General features: G+C 39.8%; 2 protein-coding genes across 5 annotated transcripts in view; one reads left to right on the top strand and one right to left on the bottom strand.

Moving 5' to 3' along the window:
* QTRTD1 (queuine tRNA-ribosyltransferase domain containing 1) overlaps window positions 1-21616 on the bottom strand; it is a 79072-nt gene that overhangs the window by 20001 nt on the left and 37455 nt on the right. The window contains exons 1-4 of one of the 4 annotated variants that reach the window (XM_011966812.1): window positions 11605-11740; window positions 3109-3329; window positions 2276-2331; window positions 454-530 (exon numbers count right to left, since the gene is read on the bottom strand). In XM_011966812.1, the coding sequence (XP_011822202.1) occupies window positions 454-530; window positions 2276-2331; window positions 3109-3308 (333 nt within the window). In that variant the 5' untranslated portion in view covers window positions 3309-3329; window positions 11605-11740. Of the gene's footprint in view, window positions 1-453; window positions 531-2275; window positions 2332-3108; window positions 3330-11604; window positions 11741-21616 lie in introns of those variants that run through there. The other 3 variants (XM_011966811.1, XM_011966813.1, XM_011966814.1) reach the window with 3 other exon arrangements.
* The window catches only part of KIAA1407 (KIAA1407 ortholog), an 88565-nt gene continuing 78881 nt past the window's right edge, over window positions 11933-21616 (top strand). Inside the window, exons 1-3 of the mRNA XM_011966815.1 lie at window positions 11933-12098; window positions 14528-14566; window positions 17777-17918. Of these exons, the coding sequence (XP_011822205.1) occupies window positions 12009-12098; window positions 14528-14566; window positions 17777-17918 (271 nt within the window). The 5' untranslated portion in view covers window positions 11933-12008. The remainder of the gene's footprint in view (window positions 12099-14527; window positions 14567-17776; window positions 17919-21616) is intronic.

Here is a 21616-nt window from a genome sequence, read left to right as displayed (position 1 = left end):
TTTTGAGACAGAGTCTTGTGCTCTGTCGCCCAGGCTGGAGGGCAGTGTTGTGATCTCGGCTCACTGCAAGCTCCACCTCCCAGGTTCACACCATTCTCTTGCCTCAGCCTCCTGAGTAGCTGGGACTACAGGCACCCGCCACCATGCCCAGCACATTTTTTGTATTTTTAGTAGAGATGCAGTTTCACCGTGTTAGCCAGGATGGTCTTGATCTCCTGACCTTGTGATAGGCCTGCCTTGGCCTCTCAAAGTGCTAGGATTATAGGCGTTGAGCCGCCGTGTCCAGCCTCTAACTTTTATAAACCATCCCATCCCATTCCACTGTAATTATTGAAATAAGGAAAAGGTATAAGGGATCATCCCAGACAGTGGGATCTGAACATCTGAGGGATACACAGTAGACTGACTTCCTGGGAAAAAGCTGCAGCCTTGGATGCCCTTCTGAAAACACACCTTGTTTGTTACATAACCAGCTGGGCAGGGGCTGACTGGATCGTGCAGGGAGCAGTACAAAAGTGATTCTGGCATGCCTGTATAAACACAAAAAAGAACACTTGAAAGTGCTTACATCAACAATGACACTGTATTATAGCAGGTAACAGCTTCACAATGTACACTGCTGAATAAAGCAACTCTAAACACTGTCAGTAGGTGGTATCTGAACTTGGAATTATAGGAGGCCTATCAATATGCATAAAAAGATTACTAATCTAAAGAAAGAAATATAAAGGTTCATGTCTAATAGGTACTGAGCTGCTACAAAGGAAAGATATATCTTAAAGCACAATATACAATGAAAGTATTTAGTGACACATTGATCTCATTTGATTTTACTCAAAAGAATTTACTATCAAATATGTTTATTCCAGGTACCATCCAAGGGGAACTAGCTACTGGAAAGATAAAATGATATGGCCACAAAGTGATCTCACTAATAATAAATCTCAATAATATTATGGGTCCCTAGGGGCAGAAGTTTAGAGAAGTTATAGGATGCTGCAAATGGATCTCATTCTTAGTAGTTTCATTGATTCACGATGACAGTTTCTTAGGTTCTTCAGTCAAAAAGACAATCTTTTTTTAAAAATGCAAAAAAATGTTTAGTAAACCATGTGCTTAAATATCATATGCTAGCCTACATTTTCATTAAGGAAAATAAAACAGGATTCCACTGAAAAAAGACAAAAACAAATAAAGCAAGTTTAAAACCTCTGTAGTCTTTTCACTTTATTTTCCCTAATTTCAATTATTACAATTATCTCTAGAAAGCTTACATTAGCTATTTTCACTTAAGTATATGCTTGTATACTTTAAAGCTGGTTATTAAAATTGGGTTCAGGTCAAGGAGAATGATATTCCATAAATTCCTCTCCTAAAATACAGGGCTTTGTGATAACCAACAGGACATGATGCAGTTGCCCTCAGAATCAGAGGGACTGAATAACCAATGGAAGCAGGACTTTCATCCAAGTGAGTCCTAGATATCGGAAAACGCTTTAGGAGAAAGTGGTGTACAGAAGAACTAGTGTTCTAGCTGTCACTGTTAAGCTTTTCCTATTAATAAATAGACGCATACATCTGCATATAAAATCCTATTTCTGGAATAGAGGATATTATTAATATATCAGAATACAGCCGTATATAAACGCTTCATCCTCCCCTGCGTGTCTGAGATTCAAACATGATGAGACTACTTTAGAGCTCACGCATGCCCCATGCAAGTTCTCACTGCTGAGTCAGATAATCAGTGCCTGGAGCATCTGCCCCACACCTGTCTGGGTTCCCACCCCTAACCTGGGTAACTTTTACTCTTCCTTGACCCAGCTAAAATGCCCCTCATCTTCTCTCTCAAGAATCCTTTCTCTGGGTTTTTATGGAGGCTTAAAGAAAAAAAAGAATCCTTTCTTTATTCTGACCACCTTGCACATATACCCCAGAGCAGGTTATCTGCTCCACACTCTGGCCTGTCATGATATCCATACATATCCCTAGTCCTGTAAAGCAGTCACCACAATTTTTACTTCAAAGTAAAATTTATATTTTAAAGATAGAATTATCTATCTTTATCCCCGCTAGGCTCCAAATTCCATGAGAGCAGCAACTGTTTCCTATTCAATCTTGACTTGCCAATGCCTGGCTCTTAGATGTTCAAAAAATACTTACTAAAATTATGAATAAATAAATATATGAATGAAAGATCAAAGAGGCAACAGCACCTCCAAACTCCAAATTAACACATCACAAGGCACATATAAATAACTTAATTAATTTTTACCTATAAACTTTCCAACTCCTTCTTTATATTCTGTCAAGACTTCATGTTGTTCTGCTCTGTAAGCAAAACAGAAAAATACATAACATAATAATGCATCATTCTGTAAATACTCTGTGCAACTGGAGCCCTCTTCTTCTCACCCAAATAAGTTACATCATAGTAAATGCTGTCTTGAATTACATCATTATTCAAGAGTTCTAACTAACTAGGTTAGGTTCATTAGCCAGAATGAAGGCCTTCAATTTGCTAGTGGTTCAATGAGACGTGAAACTGGCAAAGATCAATTCCTTCAGAATACTTGAATTTTCTTCCTTCTCTTGCCCCTTTAAAATCTCTGTTGTTAACACAACACTGCAGAGTATTATGTTAATTGGTCATATAGTAGGCTTTTCGATTAAGTATAAAGTCAGTATATACATTACACAAAATGATCTAACTTCGTTAGTTCTGTTTCCATAAAGTAGTATTAGCAAGTATAAGTGCAAAAGCAGAAAACGCTTTGAGGCTGGTGAATGATAACAGTTCCTGAACTCCAGGTGTAGCTCTCACAGAGCATCCCCTGACCTGTCACCCCTGGGAGCAGTGGCAATAGGGCAGGATGGGACTGTAGGTTTGGAGGAAAGGTGAAGCAGATCTAACATACAGGTCTGGCCTGAGGCTACCACATTAGGGCCAGAAAACGTATAGTATTTGAAACCTCTCTCTGATTTCATTATGAAAATCAACAAATCATATATATGAACAACAACAAAAAAAAACTTTCTCTTTTTTGCACCTAAGGTAACTAAGCAGCTGCCAGAGTTGATACTTGAATCGTCGGTTCTAACACTTACAGGGATGACAGCGTAAGCTGAGCCATGGCAGGAACCCCGTGGATATTACGCAGTGTGTGATGGGTGAGGTGTGGGGCGGAGCCAGTCTTGGTGTACAGAAGGCAGCCTGGAATATCCATGGTGTGGTCCCTTGTTTTGCCCAGGTTTTTTATTTTTCCTAGGCGACAGCCATTAACTACCTTGGTAAGACTCAGCTTCATCCTAAGGGATTCTTCTAGGTCCTGTCAAGAAAAGAGCATTAAGTATAGAAGGAGCTTCACAACATCTAAAGGCCAAGCATTTTGCAAAAAAAAAAAAAAAAATCTTCAGAAAAATGAATGACAGCATGCTTGTTACTGCTTCCAGTCTAAACATTTTCATAGGTATCAGGAATGGGTGAATAGGAAAAGACATAAAGAGAATAAGATACCTTCTCCAAGGTGCCAGAACAATATATTGGCATCAACTAATTTTAAATTTAGTCATGGAATTTTTGTCTGAGCTGATGAAAACTGAGCAAATGAAAGAACAGAATTAGAAAGACTAATCATGGAAAGAATGCCATGAAGCCAAGGCTCTCTCAGCCTTGAAAATGTATACAGAGAACAGTAACACTGCTTAGGCCATACCGATTACTGATATAATCCATTTTTTTTCTTTCTCCAATTTGAGGGAATGCTAAGCAATATAGCAATGTTTTCCTAATAATGCTGTTAAGTGAAGAAAACAGCATCCTGGTGTTTATGAAAATATATGGAAAAATAAATGTCAAAAGATAAACAGATTATCTCCAAGGTGGGATTATTTCCCAATTTGTTCTTATATGGTATCCAAACAGAAGTGAGAAACTGTGTGGAGCATACATGCGATTCATAAGCAATGTGTCATTACTTTTATAACTGGGAAAGATTAACATGTGTTTAAAGAAAAAAATAAAGATATACTTTCTAACTTTTATAGATATACAGGGAAAAAAATCAGAAAACATTATTAATTATTAGTTGGGTGCTCCTAAATGATTTTGTATTCAGTTAAGCAAAATACTGAGCTCCACTTTTAAAATGCACTACAGAACTTGATAAGAACACACATCACCTGCTAAATGTTACCAAATATACCAACATTTTATAAATACTTCATTACATCTTTACAGCAAGTACCAAATCTTCTGGAATTCTTAAAAACTGGGCCAGGCCCAGTTTTATTAGTTGATAAATGAGCTATCAGAGAGGCTCCAACCTTAGATTCCATTTTCTTTTCTTTTCTTTCTTTTTTTGTGTGGGCACGGAGTCTCTCTCTCTCTGTCACCCAGGCTGGAGTGCAGTGGCACGATCTCAGCTCACTGCAACCTCTGCTTCCTGGGTTCAAGAGATTCTCCTGCCTCAGCCTCCCAAGGAGTTGGTACTACAGGCATGTGCTGCCATGCCCAGCTAATTTTTGTATTTGTAGTAGAGATGGGGTTTCATGACGTTGGCCAGGCTGGTCTCGAACTCCTGACCTCAGGTGATCCGCCCACCTTAGCCTCCCAAAGTGCTGGGATAACAGACATGAGCCACTGTGTCTGGCCAGATCCCATTTTCTAAGCATGATACCATACCATACTCTGAAAGTCAACCATTGTTAAAATGTCACCAAATAAATAAGACATATCTATCATTAGTTAAATATATTCAAGAATGAAAACATTACTTTTTTTTAGGAGACATAAATTCTTAAATTTAAATAAAATAGCCATCTCTATCATTAGAATCTTAGCCATTAGAATAACTACTTTCTGGAAAAAAAAAAAAGAACAACTACTTTCTGTACAGTCTACGAAGATACTTCATGCTAAACACAAATTATAAAAACTAATATAAGTGTTTGATGAAACCCTGGTCAATTTTCTGTAACCATAATACCATTATTTCAAGTTATCACAAAGATAGAAACATAAAAATAAGTGTCATTAGAACACACAGAAATGGACACTGGTAAGGAAAAAAGGTTATATTTTAATAAATAGTATAAAAGCTATTTTTTTACATACCCTGTTGTTACACATTAAAACTGCTAAAACAAGAAGGTTCATTTCAAAAAACTGTAAAACTATAAGCTAATAAAAGCATACTCTAGAAAATATGAGAATCATAATCCTTATTTATTAGATAATACTGATTTCAAGTGATAAAAACGTATTTTATATTTTAAACCAAAAGAGCTCTAATGTGAAATTTAAGACAGCATTTTGTAATCTAAGTAGCTCTGGAGAACTGAAGCAGGGGGAAGCACAAAGATGAGAAATGTACTTCGAAGCTTCATGAATCAACACCCGTTGTTCTGACTGAATACTGAAATCAACCAATATGGAACACTAGATTTGTTGAAACATAAATAAGAACTAATGAAAATTTAATGGACCAGAATTTTTAAATGCTGCAGTAACTTAAGCATTTCCTACTCTCACATACGTCTGACGGAAGAAACTGTGTTGCCTGGAGCTATTTCAGAAAAGGGCTAGAGACAGGAACTTGCTGGCTCCTCCAAAAATTCTGTCTTACTCCAAAAATACTCTCTCATCTGAGCTGTGTAAAGCATGTAAAGAGTTTAAATGTATACACATGAAGAGTGTTTTTTAAATTAAATTCACATAAAGGCACAAATAACCTTCACCAGGTAAAACTAATACGTTTGAAAAATGAAGTATAGGAATCTAGAATGTTACTAACTTTTATTCTCTCTCCCCATCAAACCTATGCTCTAAGTTTCTCCAGTTTATTAATAAATGACAGGAACGACTGACAATCAAAGCTTCTGATAAGCATGAGATAATCTGCTTTTCCATGCTGTGTTAACTCAATTCCAGGTAAAAACAACAAACCCCATTGCTTTAGTAAAACTGTGCTTAATATCCCAGTATTGTATAATTGCTCTTAGACTTTAGAAAATCATTTATAGAGTTCCAGTACTACCAGAGACCCCTACCTGGGAATTCCTTATCATCACCTCCCCACCATCACCCCTTCTGCCATTTTATTGTAATGAGACTAGGCCTGCTTAGTCATAGGCTTATCTAGAACCTGGGCCTCCTGCAAAAAGGCCTGTACTCTTTTTATTACTTTTTTTTTTTTTTTGAGATAAGGTCTCACTCTATTGCCCAGGCTGAAATGCAGTGGTGCAATCATGACATTCCAGGCTCAAGTAACCCTCCCACCTCAGCCTCCTAAGTAGCTGAGACTACAGGTGCCCAACCACCGCACCTAACTAATTAAAAAAAAATTTTTTTTTGTAGACACGGAGTCTCACTACGTTGCCCAGGCTGGTCTCAAACTCCTGGGCTCAAGTGATCCTCCTGCCTTGACCTCTCAAAGTGTTGAGATTACAGGCGTGAGCCACTGCACCCAGCCAATTATGGCTTTTAAGTGAGAGTAAATTTAACGTGCTAGGAGATGTATTCCTTTTTTTTTTTTTTTTTTAGAATATCCTGTAGCATACCATGGCCACTCAAAAGAACAAGATTTTTCAAAAGTGTATGTGAAATCTATGAAACATCTTTTTGTTTTTTTCCCATAGAACACACTGTGGAAAGTCATAAAAAGAAAGCGGCTTTTGGTTGGGCACGTTGGCTCACGCCTGTAATCCCAGCAGTTTGGGAGGCTGAGGTGGGCAGATCGCTTGAGCTCAGGAGTTGAAGAGCAGCCTGGGCAACACAATGAAAACCTGTCTCTACAAAAAATACAAAAACTAGCCAGGAATGGTGGCATGCGCCTGTAGTCTTAGCTACTTGGGAATCTGAGGTAGGAGGATCCCTTGAGCCAGGGAAGCAGAGATTGCAGTGAGCCATGATCACGCCACTGGCACTCCAGCCTGTCTCAAAAACAAAAAAGAAGAAAAGAAAGAGAAAGAAAAAGAAAGGGAAAGAGAAAAGAAAAGAGATAAAAGAAAGCAGCTGTCAAGTTCTTTAACCTGTGCCAACAGAATTACACAGGGGCTCAAAGATCAGCCACCTGCTGCTGCTCCCTCCAGTGCCTTACAGTCTTGTACTGCTTGGTGGGCTGGCTGGCCACTAGTCAGGGATTTAGGCTTCTGCCTGGTAAGCTCAGCCTCATCTTTTCTATATATCCAGCACAGAGCCATCACTCAGGGTCAGGCTCAAACCTATCAACCTCAGAGACTAAACAATAAAATCAGTATGCACAATTATTTACTCTGAGAATCGAAAAAAGTAAAGTGGACCAGTCAGCGCATGCCTGCCCTAGAGAATGCAACACATGAAGCCAAATATGCCATGCAAGCATAGAATCAGAATGGGAAGAAGAAGGTACACTTATATACATAAAGGCAACTAAAAGGAAACCCACTGGTTCTCTTAATACAGTACCCCCATTCACAGTTCTGCTTTCCAGTTTCAGTTAACCATGGACATCCGAGGACCAAACATATTAAACGGAAAATTCCAGAAAAAACCATAAGTTTGAAATTGCATGCCATTCTGAGTAGCATAATGAAATCTCTCGCCATTTTGCTCTGTTCCACCCAGGACATAAATCAACCCTTTGCCCAGCATCTACATACTGTAGACGCTCCTCGCCCCTTAGTTACTTAGGAGCTGTCTCATTGATCAGATCAACTGTCACTGTATTGCAGTGCTTAAGTTCAAGTTGCCCTTATTTTACTTACGACTGGCCCCACAGCACAAGAGTTGTGATGCTGGCAACACGGATATGCCAAAGGCAAACCATAAAGTGATCCCTTATGAGAAAAGGTTAAAGTTCTCCAACTAGGAAAAGAAAAAAGACTGTTTGCTGAGGTGACTAAGATCTACTACTGTGCCTAATTAATAAATTAAGCTTTACTACAGGTATGTATAGATAGGAAACATCATACCATCTGTCTATTCTCTGTCTGTCTGTCTGTCTATCTATGTATCTATCTAGGGTTTGGATCTATCTATCTATCTATCTATCTATCTATCTATCTATCTATCTATCTGGAGTTTGGAACCATTTTCAGTTTCCAGCATCCACAAGGGGTCTTGGAACATACTCCCCACAGATAAAGGAAGATTACCAAACAACCAATCTCAGATTCTCCAAGGTTGGACACAAGGATTCTCTAAGAGTATAGAGGCAGTCAGACCTGGAAGCCCAGACCACTGGCTTCCAAGACTTACCTTTCTCTCAAAGACTTCTTTGTTTCATCCTTGTGTGAAGAAAGAATGAACATATTCTAGAAGTTCCCATCTTTTAACAAATGAGTCTCAAGTGTGATTAATCATCCACTCAGTCCTGAAGGCATCTTCTCTGTTCTTTCTCATCTCCCCTTCCCACTCTTTCCTCAATTGAAGAAACAACTTTCTTCATTCTTAACTGAAAGTCTGTAATTTTAGGTCCTTTGTAACTCTAAAGGACATTGGTCACCATGTTCTTAGAGGCAGGAGATGGGCTCTCCTGTGATATAATGCTTTAATCCCAAATTTAATTCTCACAACTTTAAAGATGAAATTCAAAATCCTCAGCTTAGAATACTGAACCCACTCAGTCAGCTGGAGAGAAATACCCACTTGGCTTTCTCTATAGTGAAAGATTTTGGTGCTACATACTCACTTCTGTTGTTTGGGGCTTCATAAAAGTTTCACCCTAATCACAGTAACTTAATACGTAACTGAAGAGAAAAGTAAGGAAGGAAAAGCAGATGACTGGGTTTAAGAAAAAGTATTAGAATAAACTGCCATTGTCAGTGATTCTGTTTTGTGGGGATGAATGCAAGTATTTTAAAATCTGAGGAAAACATCAGATAACGTACTATACTTCAACTGGAAATCAATATTAAAAAAAAAATGGAATTTTGTCCAGAGCTGGAAGAACCAAGTCTTCCTTTCTTCATTCACTGTTCAGATTATGGTAAACGTTTTTTATAATTGCACTTCTTTTCTAGAGGCCAAATACAATAAATTGTTACTATGAAGTAATAAAATAGTACACACACAAACACATATTCATATACATATTTTTAAAAACGTGCTTTGAGAGTGATTATTTCCTTTTTCCCAAAGAAAGTTCAAGAAACAGATCGTCTCCAAAACATTAACTCGTTTTTATTTGCCTTTACCATGATCCCTTCCCTTTTCCCTTATTGTGGGTCTGTTCTAATACTTCTGGTGTCACAGATGGCATTCCTGGGGAAAGTCTTAAGGAAAAACATTAAGAGTGTAAAGACAAATGACAGGCTGTCAGTGGATCTCTACCTTTACAAGGACTAGCGAAGATTCCCTGCACTTCTGGCAACACTATACCTGTCCTAACACTTCTTCATTTATCATGAGAGAAGGGATTTCTAAATGTTTCCTAGCTGGATTCTCTACATACTGTCATGGAAATGTCCAAAATTTCCTAAGGCAAAAGGTGAGAAGAAAGCTGTATATATAAGTGCACGTCTGCATCTCTTACCCTTCTCCCCTACACATGTACCCTTTCTATAATGAATGGTATATGCATAGAAAAATGTCTGAAGGACTTTTAAACAATGTGGTGCATTGAGCTGACTCAGAAACAACAGAGAAATGAAGAACGCTGGCCGGGCACAGTAGCTCACGCCTGTAATCCCAACACTCTGGGAGTCTGAAGCTGGCGGATCACCTGAGGTCAGGAGTTCGAGACTAGCCTGGCCAACGTGGCGAAACCCTGTCTCTACTAAAAACACAAAAATCTGCCAGGTGTGGCAGCACATGCCTGTAATCCCAGCTACTCCGGAGGCTGAGACAGGAGAGTCACTTGAACCCATGAGGCAGAGGTTGCAGTGAGCCAAGAACATGCCACTGCAGTCCAGCCTGGGTAACAAAGCAAGACTCGGTCTCAAAAAAAAAAAAGAAAGAAATGAAGAACACTACGATTCCAAAAAACAGTAACTGAAGACTTTTCCAAGGCATTCGGAAATCCTTACACCATTTGGTGGGGGAAAGAGATAATGATGACGTTAAACTTTGTTGAGTATGTGTGTTAAAAATTCAGAAGTAACTGTTAAACAATTAATGATAGAATGCATAATTTCCAAACTCACTGGAGAGGGAAGTGGGAAAATAAAGAAAAATGGATTAATCTAATAAAAGGCAAGAAAAGAGACCAAAAAAAGAAATAGAAAACACAAAATAAGATGGTAGAATTCCAAATGTCAGTAATCACAATAAAAGTTAAATTAATTTCACATATAGAAAGACATAATAACAGCAATTAACATTTATTGGGTATTTACTATGTATCAAGCACTGTTCTTTATATACTCACTCCATTAATCCTCATATCAAATGCATAATATAGATGCTATTATTATCTGCATTTTATGGATGGTAAACTGAGGCTGATAAAATCACCAGCCGGTAAGTGGCAGAGCAAGGACTTAAATTATTGAAGTCTAGTTTTCAACGCTATACTCTAATAGGCTGGGAGCTTATGAGAAGTTCCATCTGGTCCACAAGCACATTATAATCAGTTACCATTTTGCTATGGTGTTCTTGTTCTTTTCCCTTTCTCCCTCCCGCCTCTAATCCATCCTCCCAGTCTCTGCAATCTTTCTCCATTCTCAAACATTTAAACATACTTGCATATGGAAGGGAGTGTTTTGGTCAGGGTTTGCTTTTACAAAAATGGAAACATACTATAATATATGCACTTCTCTGCAATTTGCTTTTCTCTCAAGAATAAACATTAGACGTCTTTCCTGAAGAAGAAACATAAAGCTAACTTACCCTTTTGAAAAAAACTACTTCGTGATACTGCATAGTTTGTATGAACACAATTTATTCAACCACCTTTCAGATAGACCAGTTACAGAGCTGGTCCTGGGATCGCTGCAGCAGTCCGAGGACATAGCTTCCCCAATCTCATTCTCACCAATTTCAAGTCAACTTTAGTTTACATTTCCGGGCAGAATGCTTTACATACATTTATTTTTAATCATTCCAACACTCCAGTGATTCAGGTATTATCGTCCCCATTTTGCATGAGAAAACACGGTCTCTGAGTTATTAAACAAGTTGCCTAAGGTCACATAGCCACAAAGTAGCTGAATCCAAAACTCTTGTTCTAAATCTTTACTCTGCTTTATAAGCCCATTTATCACCCCAAATGGGCTGTCTCTGGAGACACCTCGGCTCAGCCAATAAGTCAGGATTTATCTTTGCTCCATGGGCCATCTCCATGGCCCCAGACCTCCCTAGGCACCTAGCTCAGAGATTGAAGATGGTCCCACCCTCCCATGGGCAGTTCGGAATAAAAATTTCCAACTGAGAACTCTACCCTTGAGCAGAGGCTAATCGAAAGGGACCCTTTTATCTCAGAGGTGTCGGCGAGGCTTGCACGATTTATAAGAATCTGAATTTACAGAAGCCAAGATGTACCAGGAGACCCCGAAAAGGGAAGGAGAGGAGACATGGCGGGAGTACTATCACTGTTACTGCAACACAACCAGGAAGCGTCTGGGCGCGACGCGACTCATCCATTTCTAGCAGCTCCCACACCAGCAGGGCAAAAGGGCACTTACCTGCCAACAAACTATTCGACTCTTTTAGTGTTCAGACCCCTCAAACTCTTCACAGTTCACTACCACGTGTTAGGCTTGCAGAACTCTCTGCCCCCAAATCACTGCCTCCAGTGCAGACCCAATCAGGGAGTACTGCGTCATCATTGGGCGCCAGAAAAAAAGCAAAGCCGACATTAAAGCGAGCCTTGATGACGGCAAGAGCGAGGGCCCTCTGCCGCTGCTATGGTAACTGAGCCAACGCGAGCGGCCTGCGCAGAGCCTCGTGGGAGTGGTGGTTCGACGGCGTCCTACGCCTGCTTTCCTTGCGGGCGTAGGAACTACAATTCCCAGCGTGACCCGGCAGCAGCCCTGGCAGAAGAGCGGTTGTGGCAGCTTTGGCCGAGGTTCGAGCTCCAACTTGGAAAATGCTAATGGCGCCTCAGGGAAGGTCCTCCTCAAAGAAAAGGATGGGGCTGAATCGCTGGAAACGGTTCACAAGGAAGCCGAGTCCCCAGGTGATCCCAATCGAGAGCTTTGGAGGGCGGGGACTTGCCCAAGGGGCGGGGCAGTCAGGAAGCCAGTCGCGGCCCCTCTGTGCTTCCTGCCTTTTTATCCTTAGCTGACACGCCCCTGCCTTAACCGCCCCAAAGCCAGCATTGCCCTGAGTGAAGTGCTCTAGGATCTCTGGGGTCTGGGTACATTACGGTTTGGTGGGCCAGCATCGTGGAAGAACTGTTTCTAACGCTTTTCTAAAACCGGAGGTGTCTGCTAATGCCCTTCGAAGTGAAAGGACTTTGCAAACTCCGTTCCCCCTTAAATTTTAGGAAACTTCTCTCATATTTCTTTCTCTCTCTCTCTCTTTTTTTTTTTTTTTTTTTTTTGCAAATCTTGGGGGAATTGATCTTTATTAACGGGGGAGAGCTTCACATTAAATACCCTGCCTGTATTCCTGCCCCTCCACTTTTACGTAAAGTATCTAAATAAACTCAGGAATGCCAATGGATATTGAATACATTAATACTTGATTCACACAGGAATTTCTAAATTCAATCAACATGCAAAAAATAGATTCTCTCCGTGTCTGTCACCCATTTGGATGCATTAGCACCTGAAGATAAGAAAAAACTGATAACCCACATTTTAAACTTGAAAACATATGTGACATGTGCAAAGTCACAGTTGCACCGTGTGTGCTTGCCACAGACTACCTTTTTAACAGTCCCCAAACGGATGCTTAAAATCTAAATGAGAGTACTAAAATGGAGAAGCTTCTCAGTTTTCAGCTACAGAGCAGTTTCAGCCGCTGTTTTCATCCTTAAGTTACACTTTCCTAAATAATATTCTGTAGATGTATGTGGCCTTTGTGAGGGCCCCAGGCAATTGTTCTTGCAATTTATTCTAAATTTACCAACTAAATGCATTGGACATATTCCACATGGTAAATATGTTGCCCTAGATACTACAGGGCACAGGCTGGAGCATTAGGGAGACTTGGAAACTGAGGCTGCTGCTATTTCAATACATCAGTTGCATGATGTATTGAATCCAAAATAGGTTATGGATATGGACTTGATGATGAAAGGTAAAAATTTAGAATAATTTCTTAGGACTCCAAAAGGAAGGATTTTTCCTGCTAGAGCTCATTATTACTGCCTAGAGAGAAAAAGGGGAAAACATAGGGTTCTTTCAAGTTCAGTTGTGTTTTAATTGGATCAGTTCTTTCTTTGTTGCAGTGACAAAATTATTAAGCAGTACAGCTGCGTTAGTTATCAGTAAGATGGTTTGAAGGCATAGTGTTAGGTAAGTGAAAGAGAGTATTATATTTTTCCCACCTCCATGTGTCAACATGCTAGTTTAGATATCCCCTTATTTTATTATTATTAATATTATTATTATTTTAGAGAGCATATTTGAGTAAGAAGCAATTTATGAACTGGGAACACAACCAAAAGAGATTTAGTGCTCCAATGACACATCATCAGGATATCCCCTTATTTTAAAAACACACCTGAATTTTTAGTAAAGAAGATAACTCTATTCGTTAAGTGACTATTAGAGGGAATTCTGCAAGCTTCTGGGTGTTTGTTTGTTTTTTTAGTAGATACGGGGTTTCACCGTGTTAGCCAGGATGGTCTTGATCTCCTGACCTCGTGATCTGCCCACCTTGGCCTCCCAAAGTGCTGGGATTACAGGTGTGAGCCACTGCGCCTGGCCAAAACACACCTGCATTTTTGGCAAAGAAGATAGCTATTTGTTGTGACTATTAGAGGGAATTCTGCAAGCTTCTGGGAGTTACAGAGAGTGAAGAAAGGAAATGTCCTGATGGTTTTACTCTAATTTCAGATTAATACCTGACTGATCTGGGTGGAAATTTGTATTTTCTGCTTTGTAAAACAGTAGAAGTCAGGTTGATTAACCCTCAGTTTTTATTGGACCAAACAAGATCCCTGATCTAGGTAAGATGAGAAAGCCTCTTGCTACAGGCTACTTATGAAAGGAGTAAGGAGAGGAACACACCCTTCTTTAAGCTAAAGATTACTTGGATAATCTGGCTAATTAATGAGTGCCTTTTTTTTTTAATGAGTAGCTTTGTATTTAGCATTTCTATATCTTGACTCTTAACCCTAAGGAGGTTTAAAAAAAATAGCAGTGCCACAGGGTCCTATCCCAATTAAATCACAGTCTCAAGGTGAGCCTAGACAAGAAATAAAAACAATGTCCCAGGAAGGCTTCATGTTTTTTCCTCATACTGCTATTCTAATTTTTTCCTCATACTGCTATTCCTCAGCATGCTATTGCTAATCATGCTGAACTTCCTACTGAAATGCTTTGGGGAAATAATAAAGGACACTGTTCCATATGCTTTAGTCAGAAGCATAGATTTAAATGGCAAAGTTGATGAAGATATTGCTGTGTATTAATGTCCTATATATGTTATCTACAGCCTGCTTTTGGTCCTGACAATGTGGAACACTGGATAAAGGTAAGGATATTTCAAATTTAGAATAAAAAGATAATTAAGAGTCGAGCATAATCAGATGGAAAAGAAATATGAGTAGACCTCCACTTTGCACATACTCTGCTATTTTTGTTCCCACATGACTATGTAAGTTGCCTTAATTTTATACTTTTTAGTATTTTTTTGTCATAATTCTGTTGCCTCTCATGTAGGAATGACAGGAAAAGAGGTGTGTAGACATCGTTTCAAATGCCATGAGTATCACTTGAAGAGGATTAAAGGAGTTGGGAAAAGAAGCCTTGGGAGAGGATATAGTGGCCTTCCTCAGATGTTGGAAAGACTTCACTGTAGTTACAATAACATAGGGACTAATGGGTGAAAACTACATGTGCATCACAAATAAGAATTTTCTAATGACTAGTCCATCCAAAAGTGGACTGGGCATTCTTATGGAGATGTGTTTTCTACCACTGAAGCTATTTTAATGGACTCTAAATGGTCACTTAATGTTAGGCTAATGAACAATGTGTTTTAGGATTCAGTGAAGTGGGGATTGTGTTAGATAACCTCTGACATTTCTTCCAGGCCTGAAATACGTATTTTTGAGTCTGAGTACCATTTAATTTGAAAGTACCATTAAATCATTCCAGGTGTGTGCTTCTGAGTGTCAGTTTGGCAGCTTGCCATATTCAATTCATCGTGTACCACATGTATCAAAATCATGCAACATTTTCCCTGGAAAGACCCTTCTGACAGTATTTTGAAGAGTGATTACTCATCTAAATTGACATGCATCATGAACACCAGATCCTAGATAGATGTAATAGATCCTAGGCCAAATGTAATAATTTTTAGCCATTTATTTATTCAGCTGGTATTTGAGTGCCTACTAAATACTAGCCCACTGTGTTGGGCGTTGGAGCTAAATCAGAGCAGGTACAGTCCCTGCCCTCCCAGGGTTTACAGTCCAGTGGAGAATAAACAACTTACATAAAGCTCATGAGAGAATTAAAGATGTAATGAAAATATGTGGTGAGAGGCACTAATTTAAATGGGGTCCGGGCAAGCTTCCTGGATACTGCAGAAAGCCTAACTTAGAAGACGACTCAAGTGAATCTGCCATCATGAATGCTAGCCTTTAGGAAGACCATTCCGCAATATCTAGTAAGATTAGCTTGCATGTGAGTATTGAGAGTCCCGGTGCCAGTATACGATAGGATGGTAAGTACTATGGAGACAGTCAGAGCAGAGGACGGGGAGAAGGAGAGCTGGAGGAGAGCGTTTACAGTTTTATATAGGGTGGTCAAAGAAGGCATTACTGGGAAGGTGACATTTGAGCAAAGGCTTCAGGAGGTGAGGGAAGGAGGCCTATGGGTATCTGTAGGAGAGCAGTTCAGCAGTTCAGGCAGAGGGGAAACAAGTACAAAGGCCCTAAGCTGGGGACACCCTGAGCATATCTGAGGAGGAACAAGCAAGGAGGTCCATGTGGCTGAAGTAGAATGAGCAAAGGGAAGGGTAGCGAGGGGCTTGGAAAGCTCACAAAGGGCTGCATGGCAGGACCTGGAAGCTCATTGTAAGGACTTTAACATTAATTCTGATTGAGATCAGGAACCATTGAAGGCTTTTGAGTGGAGTTGTGACATACATGATGTGGCTTTCATTTTAAAGGAGTCATTCGGTGCTGTGGTGAGAGGCTATTCCAGAAAACCTGTCAGGAAATTGTTGTGCCTTGGACCAAGATGGTAGCAATGGAGGTGATGGGAAGGGGTCAGATTCTAAATATATTTTAAAGATAGAGTCAACAGATTTTCTGATCAATTATAGGTGGGGTGAGAAAGAGAGAGATAGATTGGATTAAGGACTCCAAAGTTTTCACCCTGAGGAATGTAGTTGTCACTACCTGAGTTGGAAGAAACACAGCAATCATGGGAGAACACAGGTTTCTGGGAGGGGGAAGTTAGGGGTTAAGTTACAAAATGAGTTTTAACATTTTTTTTTCTTTTGAGACAAGAGTCTCGCTCTGTCACTCGAGCTGGAGTACAGTGGCACAATCTCGGCTCACTGCAACCTCTGCCTGCCGGGTTCAAGTGATTCTCATGCCTCAGCTGCCCAGGTAGCTGAGATTACAGGTGTGTGCCACCACACCCGGCTAATTTTTGTAGTTTTAGTAGAGACAGGGTTTCACTGTGTTGGCCAAGCTGGTCTTGACCTCAAGTGATCCACCCGCCTCGGCCGCACAAAGTGCTGGGATTACAGCATGAGCCACCGTGCCCAGCTTTAAAATTTATTTAATTAAATTTATTTATTTTGAGACACAGTCTCACTTTGTCACCCAGGCAGGAGTGCAGTGGCATGAACACAGCTCATTGCAGTCCCAACGCTCTGGGCTCAAGTGATTTCTCCCACCTCAGCCTCTGAAGTAGCTAGGATTATAGGTGTGCACAACCACGCCTGGCTAATTTTTTATTTTTTAACTAGAGGTGGGGTCTCACTATGTTCCCCAAGCTGGTCTCAAACTCCTGGGCGTAGGCAGTCCTCCCATTTTGGCCTCCCAAAGTGCTATGATTATAGGCATGACCCACTGCACCAGCCTAAAATAAGCGTTTTTATTCTGTGCAGGTAAATAAAAACACGAAGGCAGTTTGCCCACTTCTGCTATTTCTTCCCCCAATCCTGCAAATTTGGTCATATTTTTACTAGACTCTTGCTGTTGAGTTAAAACATTCTAGATGGCTACAGTTAAGTGACTCTTTTTATCCCAATTTTATTGAACCTAATATATGATTGCCTAATATAAGATGGGAGGTTTCCTTCAGGAGTACTAATTTGCTGAAGTGTGGTTTACTCCACCTCTGGTTCATATTCATATGCAAGTCCTAAGGGTATGAAAACTAATAAAATATATTTTTTATTTAAAGTAAAATATCCATGTCTCAGGATCCTATCACTAATGCCCTAAACAAAAGTTATCTAAATCTTAATAACTTTTTGTTCAAATATCAAAATTGTGAACACCTGTTAGAACTTGGTAAAATACTGCAATTAATTTAATATATATGAAACCCCCCAGAATATTTGGGGGTAGATGTTTAAACCTCAAGAGTTTCTCCACAAATGGAAAGATGAACAAATCTTAGTAGTTGGTAGAAAATCAGATTATTGAATAGGAGAGAAATTCTCTAACTGAACAAAGTTGTTGTCTTAATGGATTTTTTTTTTTCTGTTATATTGAAGAGAGTGGAGAAAGCCTCAGAATTTGCAGTGTCAAATGCATTTTTTACTAGAAATTCAGATTTACCCAGAAGTCCCTGGGGCCAAATCACAGATTGGAAAACATCTGAGCAAATAGAGGATCATGATGAAATCTATGCAGAAGGTAAGAGAATGCATTTTCTGCTGTAATATTAACAATTCTTAAAGCATAACCCCATGATGCATTTCAAAGTAGAGAACGGAAGTTGTTCTTATTCTTGTTCTTAATTTCCCTTTCTTTCTACTCTCCTGAAGCTATTTTACTCTGGAATTAACTCCAATATTACAAGTAAGGATATACTTAAGCCTCATTTTGTTGCCCAAATTAGAACCACATCTAGAGGTGGTTTGATACAACAGCTGATTAGTGAATGCTGTAAGATGTTAGTCCTGTGACAAAGATGGTAGCAAGTTAATTTGATCAGATATTATACAGATAATTTGACTACAGTCTATAAATCAGTTTTACTCCTGATAAAGAGACTCTAAAAACAGTCTAACCTTCCTATGTCCCAGAAGCATTTACTCTTCCGGAATTTGGTATTTTCGTTACTGATGCCCTGAGGAACTCTATCATTTAGGGATGGAAGGAATCAGGAAGGACCAACAAAGGAGACTGAGAAAGGGAGGCCACTATGGTAGATGGAAAGTCAAGAGTGTGATGTCCTACAAGCCAACTTCCGTTTGAATTCCTTATGTCTCCAGTTATTCCATTTATTTCTTCATTTTTTCAACATATATATACTCTGTGCTAGGTACAATTTTAGGCACTGGAAGTACTGGTTAAGAACAAGAGAGACAAAGCCCTTTCTTTCATGAAATATACATTTCCTGTGGGAATAAAGAAAATTTTACAGTGATCCAGTAGTAAAAAGTCATTCAAGTTCAGACCTGAGTCAGCGAGGAGCAGGGAGTCAGCTGAACAATGTGATGGGGGAAGCATCCAGGCAGATGGAAAGGGAGCATGAAGTACAGACAGGCATGGTGTGCTGCAGGAAGACCCGTGTGGCTGGAGCATCCCCACAGAGAGAAGCTGGTGGGAGTGAGGAGAGGGCATGTCACATAGGGCTTTCCAAGCCTGGGAAAAGAATTTAGATTTTACTCTGAGTATGACAGGATAGAATTGAAGAGTTTTAAGCAGAGGAGTAATATGACAGTTTATAAAATATATGAAGGATGTAGCAGGGCGTGGTGGCGGGTGCCTGTAATCCCAGCTACTTGGGAGGCTGAGGCAGGAAAATCACTTGAATCCGGCAGGCGGAGGTTGCAGTGACCTGAGATCTTGCTATGCACTCCAACTTGGGTGACAGAGCAAGACTCCATCTCAAATAAATAAATAAATTAATTAAATATAGGAAGAATGGATTATAGGGGAGAAAAAGAGAGAAAAGGGCAACCAGTGGGAGGCTGCTGGCAGCAGTCTGGGTGAGCAGTAACGATGAGTGGTTTAGAGTGGTTGATAGTACTGGAGCTAGAGAAAGGAGATTGTTTCTGAAATTAGCTTGGCTGATCTTGCTCACCTTACCTCCCACCCTGCCAATACAGACACACAATATACTTTAACCTGTTAAGGGTTCTGAGAAGTCCTGCAGTTAGAAAGAAATGTTTACTTGCCTCGTTTCCCATGCTGCCTAGACCATGAACCTCTTTTTATCCTGAAATCTGTATATTATCCTGAGAAACTAGTGATTCACATTAGGAACATGGTTTGGTGTATGGACAGAACAGCAGTGGATAGAACATGGTTTTCAAAGGTTGATACCATTTTTTCTCATCTCATCAACTATATTAATGTTCTACAAAAAGTAGTGTTCTGAGGAACATACTTTGAAAATCTGTGCTTTAAGGTAGTTTGTATACTTCTCATGTGGTCCATCATGAGGTATTCCTACAGTTTAACCCCTCCAAGGGAAGTTTTATTTGTTTTTGGGGGTACTTCACAGTAAATCCCCATGTACCAATACATATCATTTAGTAGGTATGAATTATTTTGCATATAAATTATTATACACATAAATGTTTGAATTATTGTACACAAGGGCTACTCAGTAAATATCTTCTCCATTTCTCTACCTCCCCCTAAAAGCCAGTAGCATTAGTTGCTAGTATGCTTTTAACACGTCGTTTATATTACTCTGATTTATTTTTTTCCTATTTTATCTATATTAAATATCTCTTGGCATCATTTAATATAAACACCCCATTCCCTAAGAACTAACTATGCAATAATGATCACAATAATGATGAAGATAATGAGAAAATAAACAAAAGAGCTGTTTGATATTAATAACAGTGATGAAAGTTATGCTAAAGCAGGCATTTTCCCCATACCTAAATAATTTCAGGAGATTTTCTCAATAGCATTAAGAAAGAAATTCAAATGGAGGTTAGCTTTCAGGATATAACACTCTTGGATTTTCCTCCTACCTCAATGACTTCTCCTTCCTAGTCGGCTTTCCTGGTTCCACCTTATCTCTTCAACCCCTAAATCCTGGAGTTCCTCAGCACTCAGTCCTTAAACCTCTTCTCTGTCTACCTTCCTCCTTTGGTAATTTCATCCACTTCTATGATTTTAAATACAGTCTGCATGCTAAAAACTTCCACATTTATTTCTTCAGCTTGGACCTCTCCCCTGAAATCCAGAGTATTGTAGCCAATACCATATTTGACATCCCTATTTGAATGTCTCCTAAACATCTCTAACCTAACATGTCTGGGACTGAACTCCTGATCTTCCTCCTCAAACCTGCTGCTATCCTTGGCCTTCCCCATCTCAGTAAATGGCATCACCATCCTTGCAGTTGCTTAAGCCAAAAACCTCATAGATTTCTTTCTCTCATGTCCCATATCCAATCCGTCAGCAAGTCATGTCAACTCCACCTCAAAACATTCTTCTCTAGAATCTGACCATTGGTGATACCTCCACTCCCAGGTCCAGGCCACCATCACCTCTCTTCTGGATTATTGTACTTGTTTCCCAATTGGTGTTCCCTGCCTCCGTCCTTGTCCCCTATAGTTTAACTTAATAGTCAAAGTGATTCTCTTAAAATATATCACCTCTCTGCTCACATTTCTCCTGTGGCTTCCCATTGCACGCAGAGTAAAAGCCCAAGTAGCTAGAATGGTGTCAAGACTCTAAGCAAGGGAATTTCAGCCTCAGGACTATTGACATTTTGGGCTAGAGAATTTTTGTGGGGGCTGTCCTGTGAATTGCAGGATGTTTAGCAGCATCCCTGGCCTATACCTACTAGACGATAGTATTACTTCCCCCAGTTATGACAACACAAAATGGCTGTAGACATTGGCTTAAGTCCACTGAGGGGCAAGATTACCCCTGATTGATAATCATTGCCCTAAACACTCCCCTAAAGATGATCTGCACATTACCCCTCCAACCTCATCTCCTACTGTCTCCTCGTCACTCACTTCTCTTTGACCACACTGGCCTCCTTGCTGCTTTTCCAACACTGTAGATACTCCTGCACAAGACCTCTGCATTTGTTTTCCCTCTGCAGAGAATCATATTACCTTATACATCCTCACTTCTCTCACATTCTTCCCTTCTTTGCTCAAATATCTTTTTCTCAGTGAAACTTTCTTTTACCTCCCAATTTATTTTTATTATTATTTTTTAAATTTTTTATTATACTTTAAGCTCTAGGGTACAAGTGCACAATGTGCAGGTTTGTTACATATGTATACATGTGCCATGTTGGTGTGCTGCACCCATTAACTCATCATTTACATTAGGTATATCTCCTAATGCTATCCCTCCCCGCACCCCATGACAAGCCCCAGTGTGTGATGTTCCCCTTCCTGCAT

The sequence above is a fragment of the Mandrillus leucophaeus genome, unplaced genomic scaffold (assembly GCF_000951045.1).
Source record: "Mandrillus leucophaeus isolate KB7577 unplaced genomic scaffold, Mleu.le_1.0 Scaffold775, whole genome shotgun sequence".
In the NCBI taxonomy this organism is placed as follows: domain Eukaryota; kingdom Metazoa; phylum Chordata; class Mammalia; order Primates; family Cercopithecidae; genus Mandrillus; species Mandrillus leucophaeus.
The sequence above is the reverse complement of the archived record's forward strand: the minus strand, read 5'-3'. Positions and strand labels throughout refer to the sequence as shown.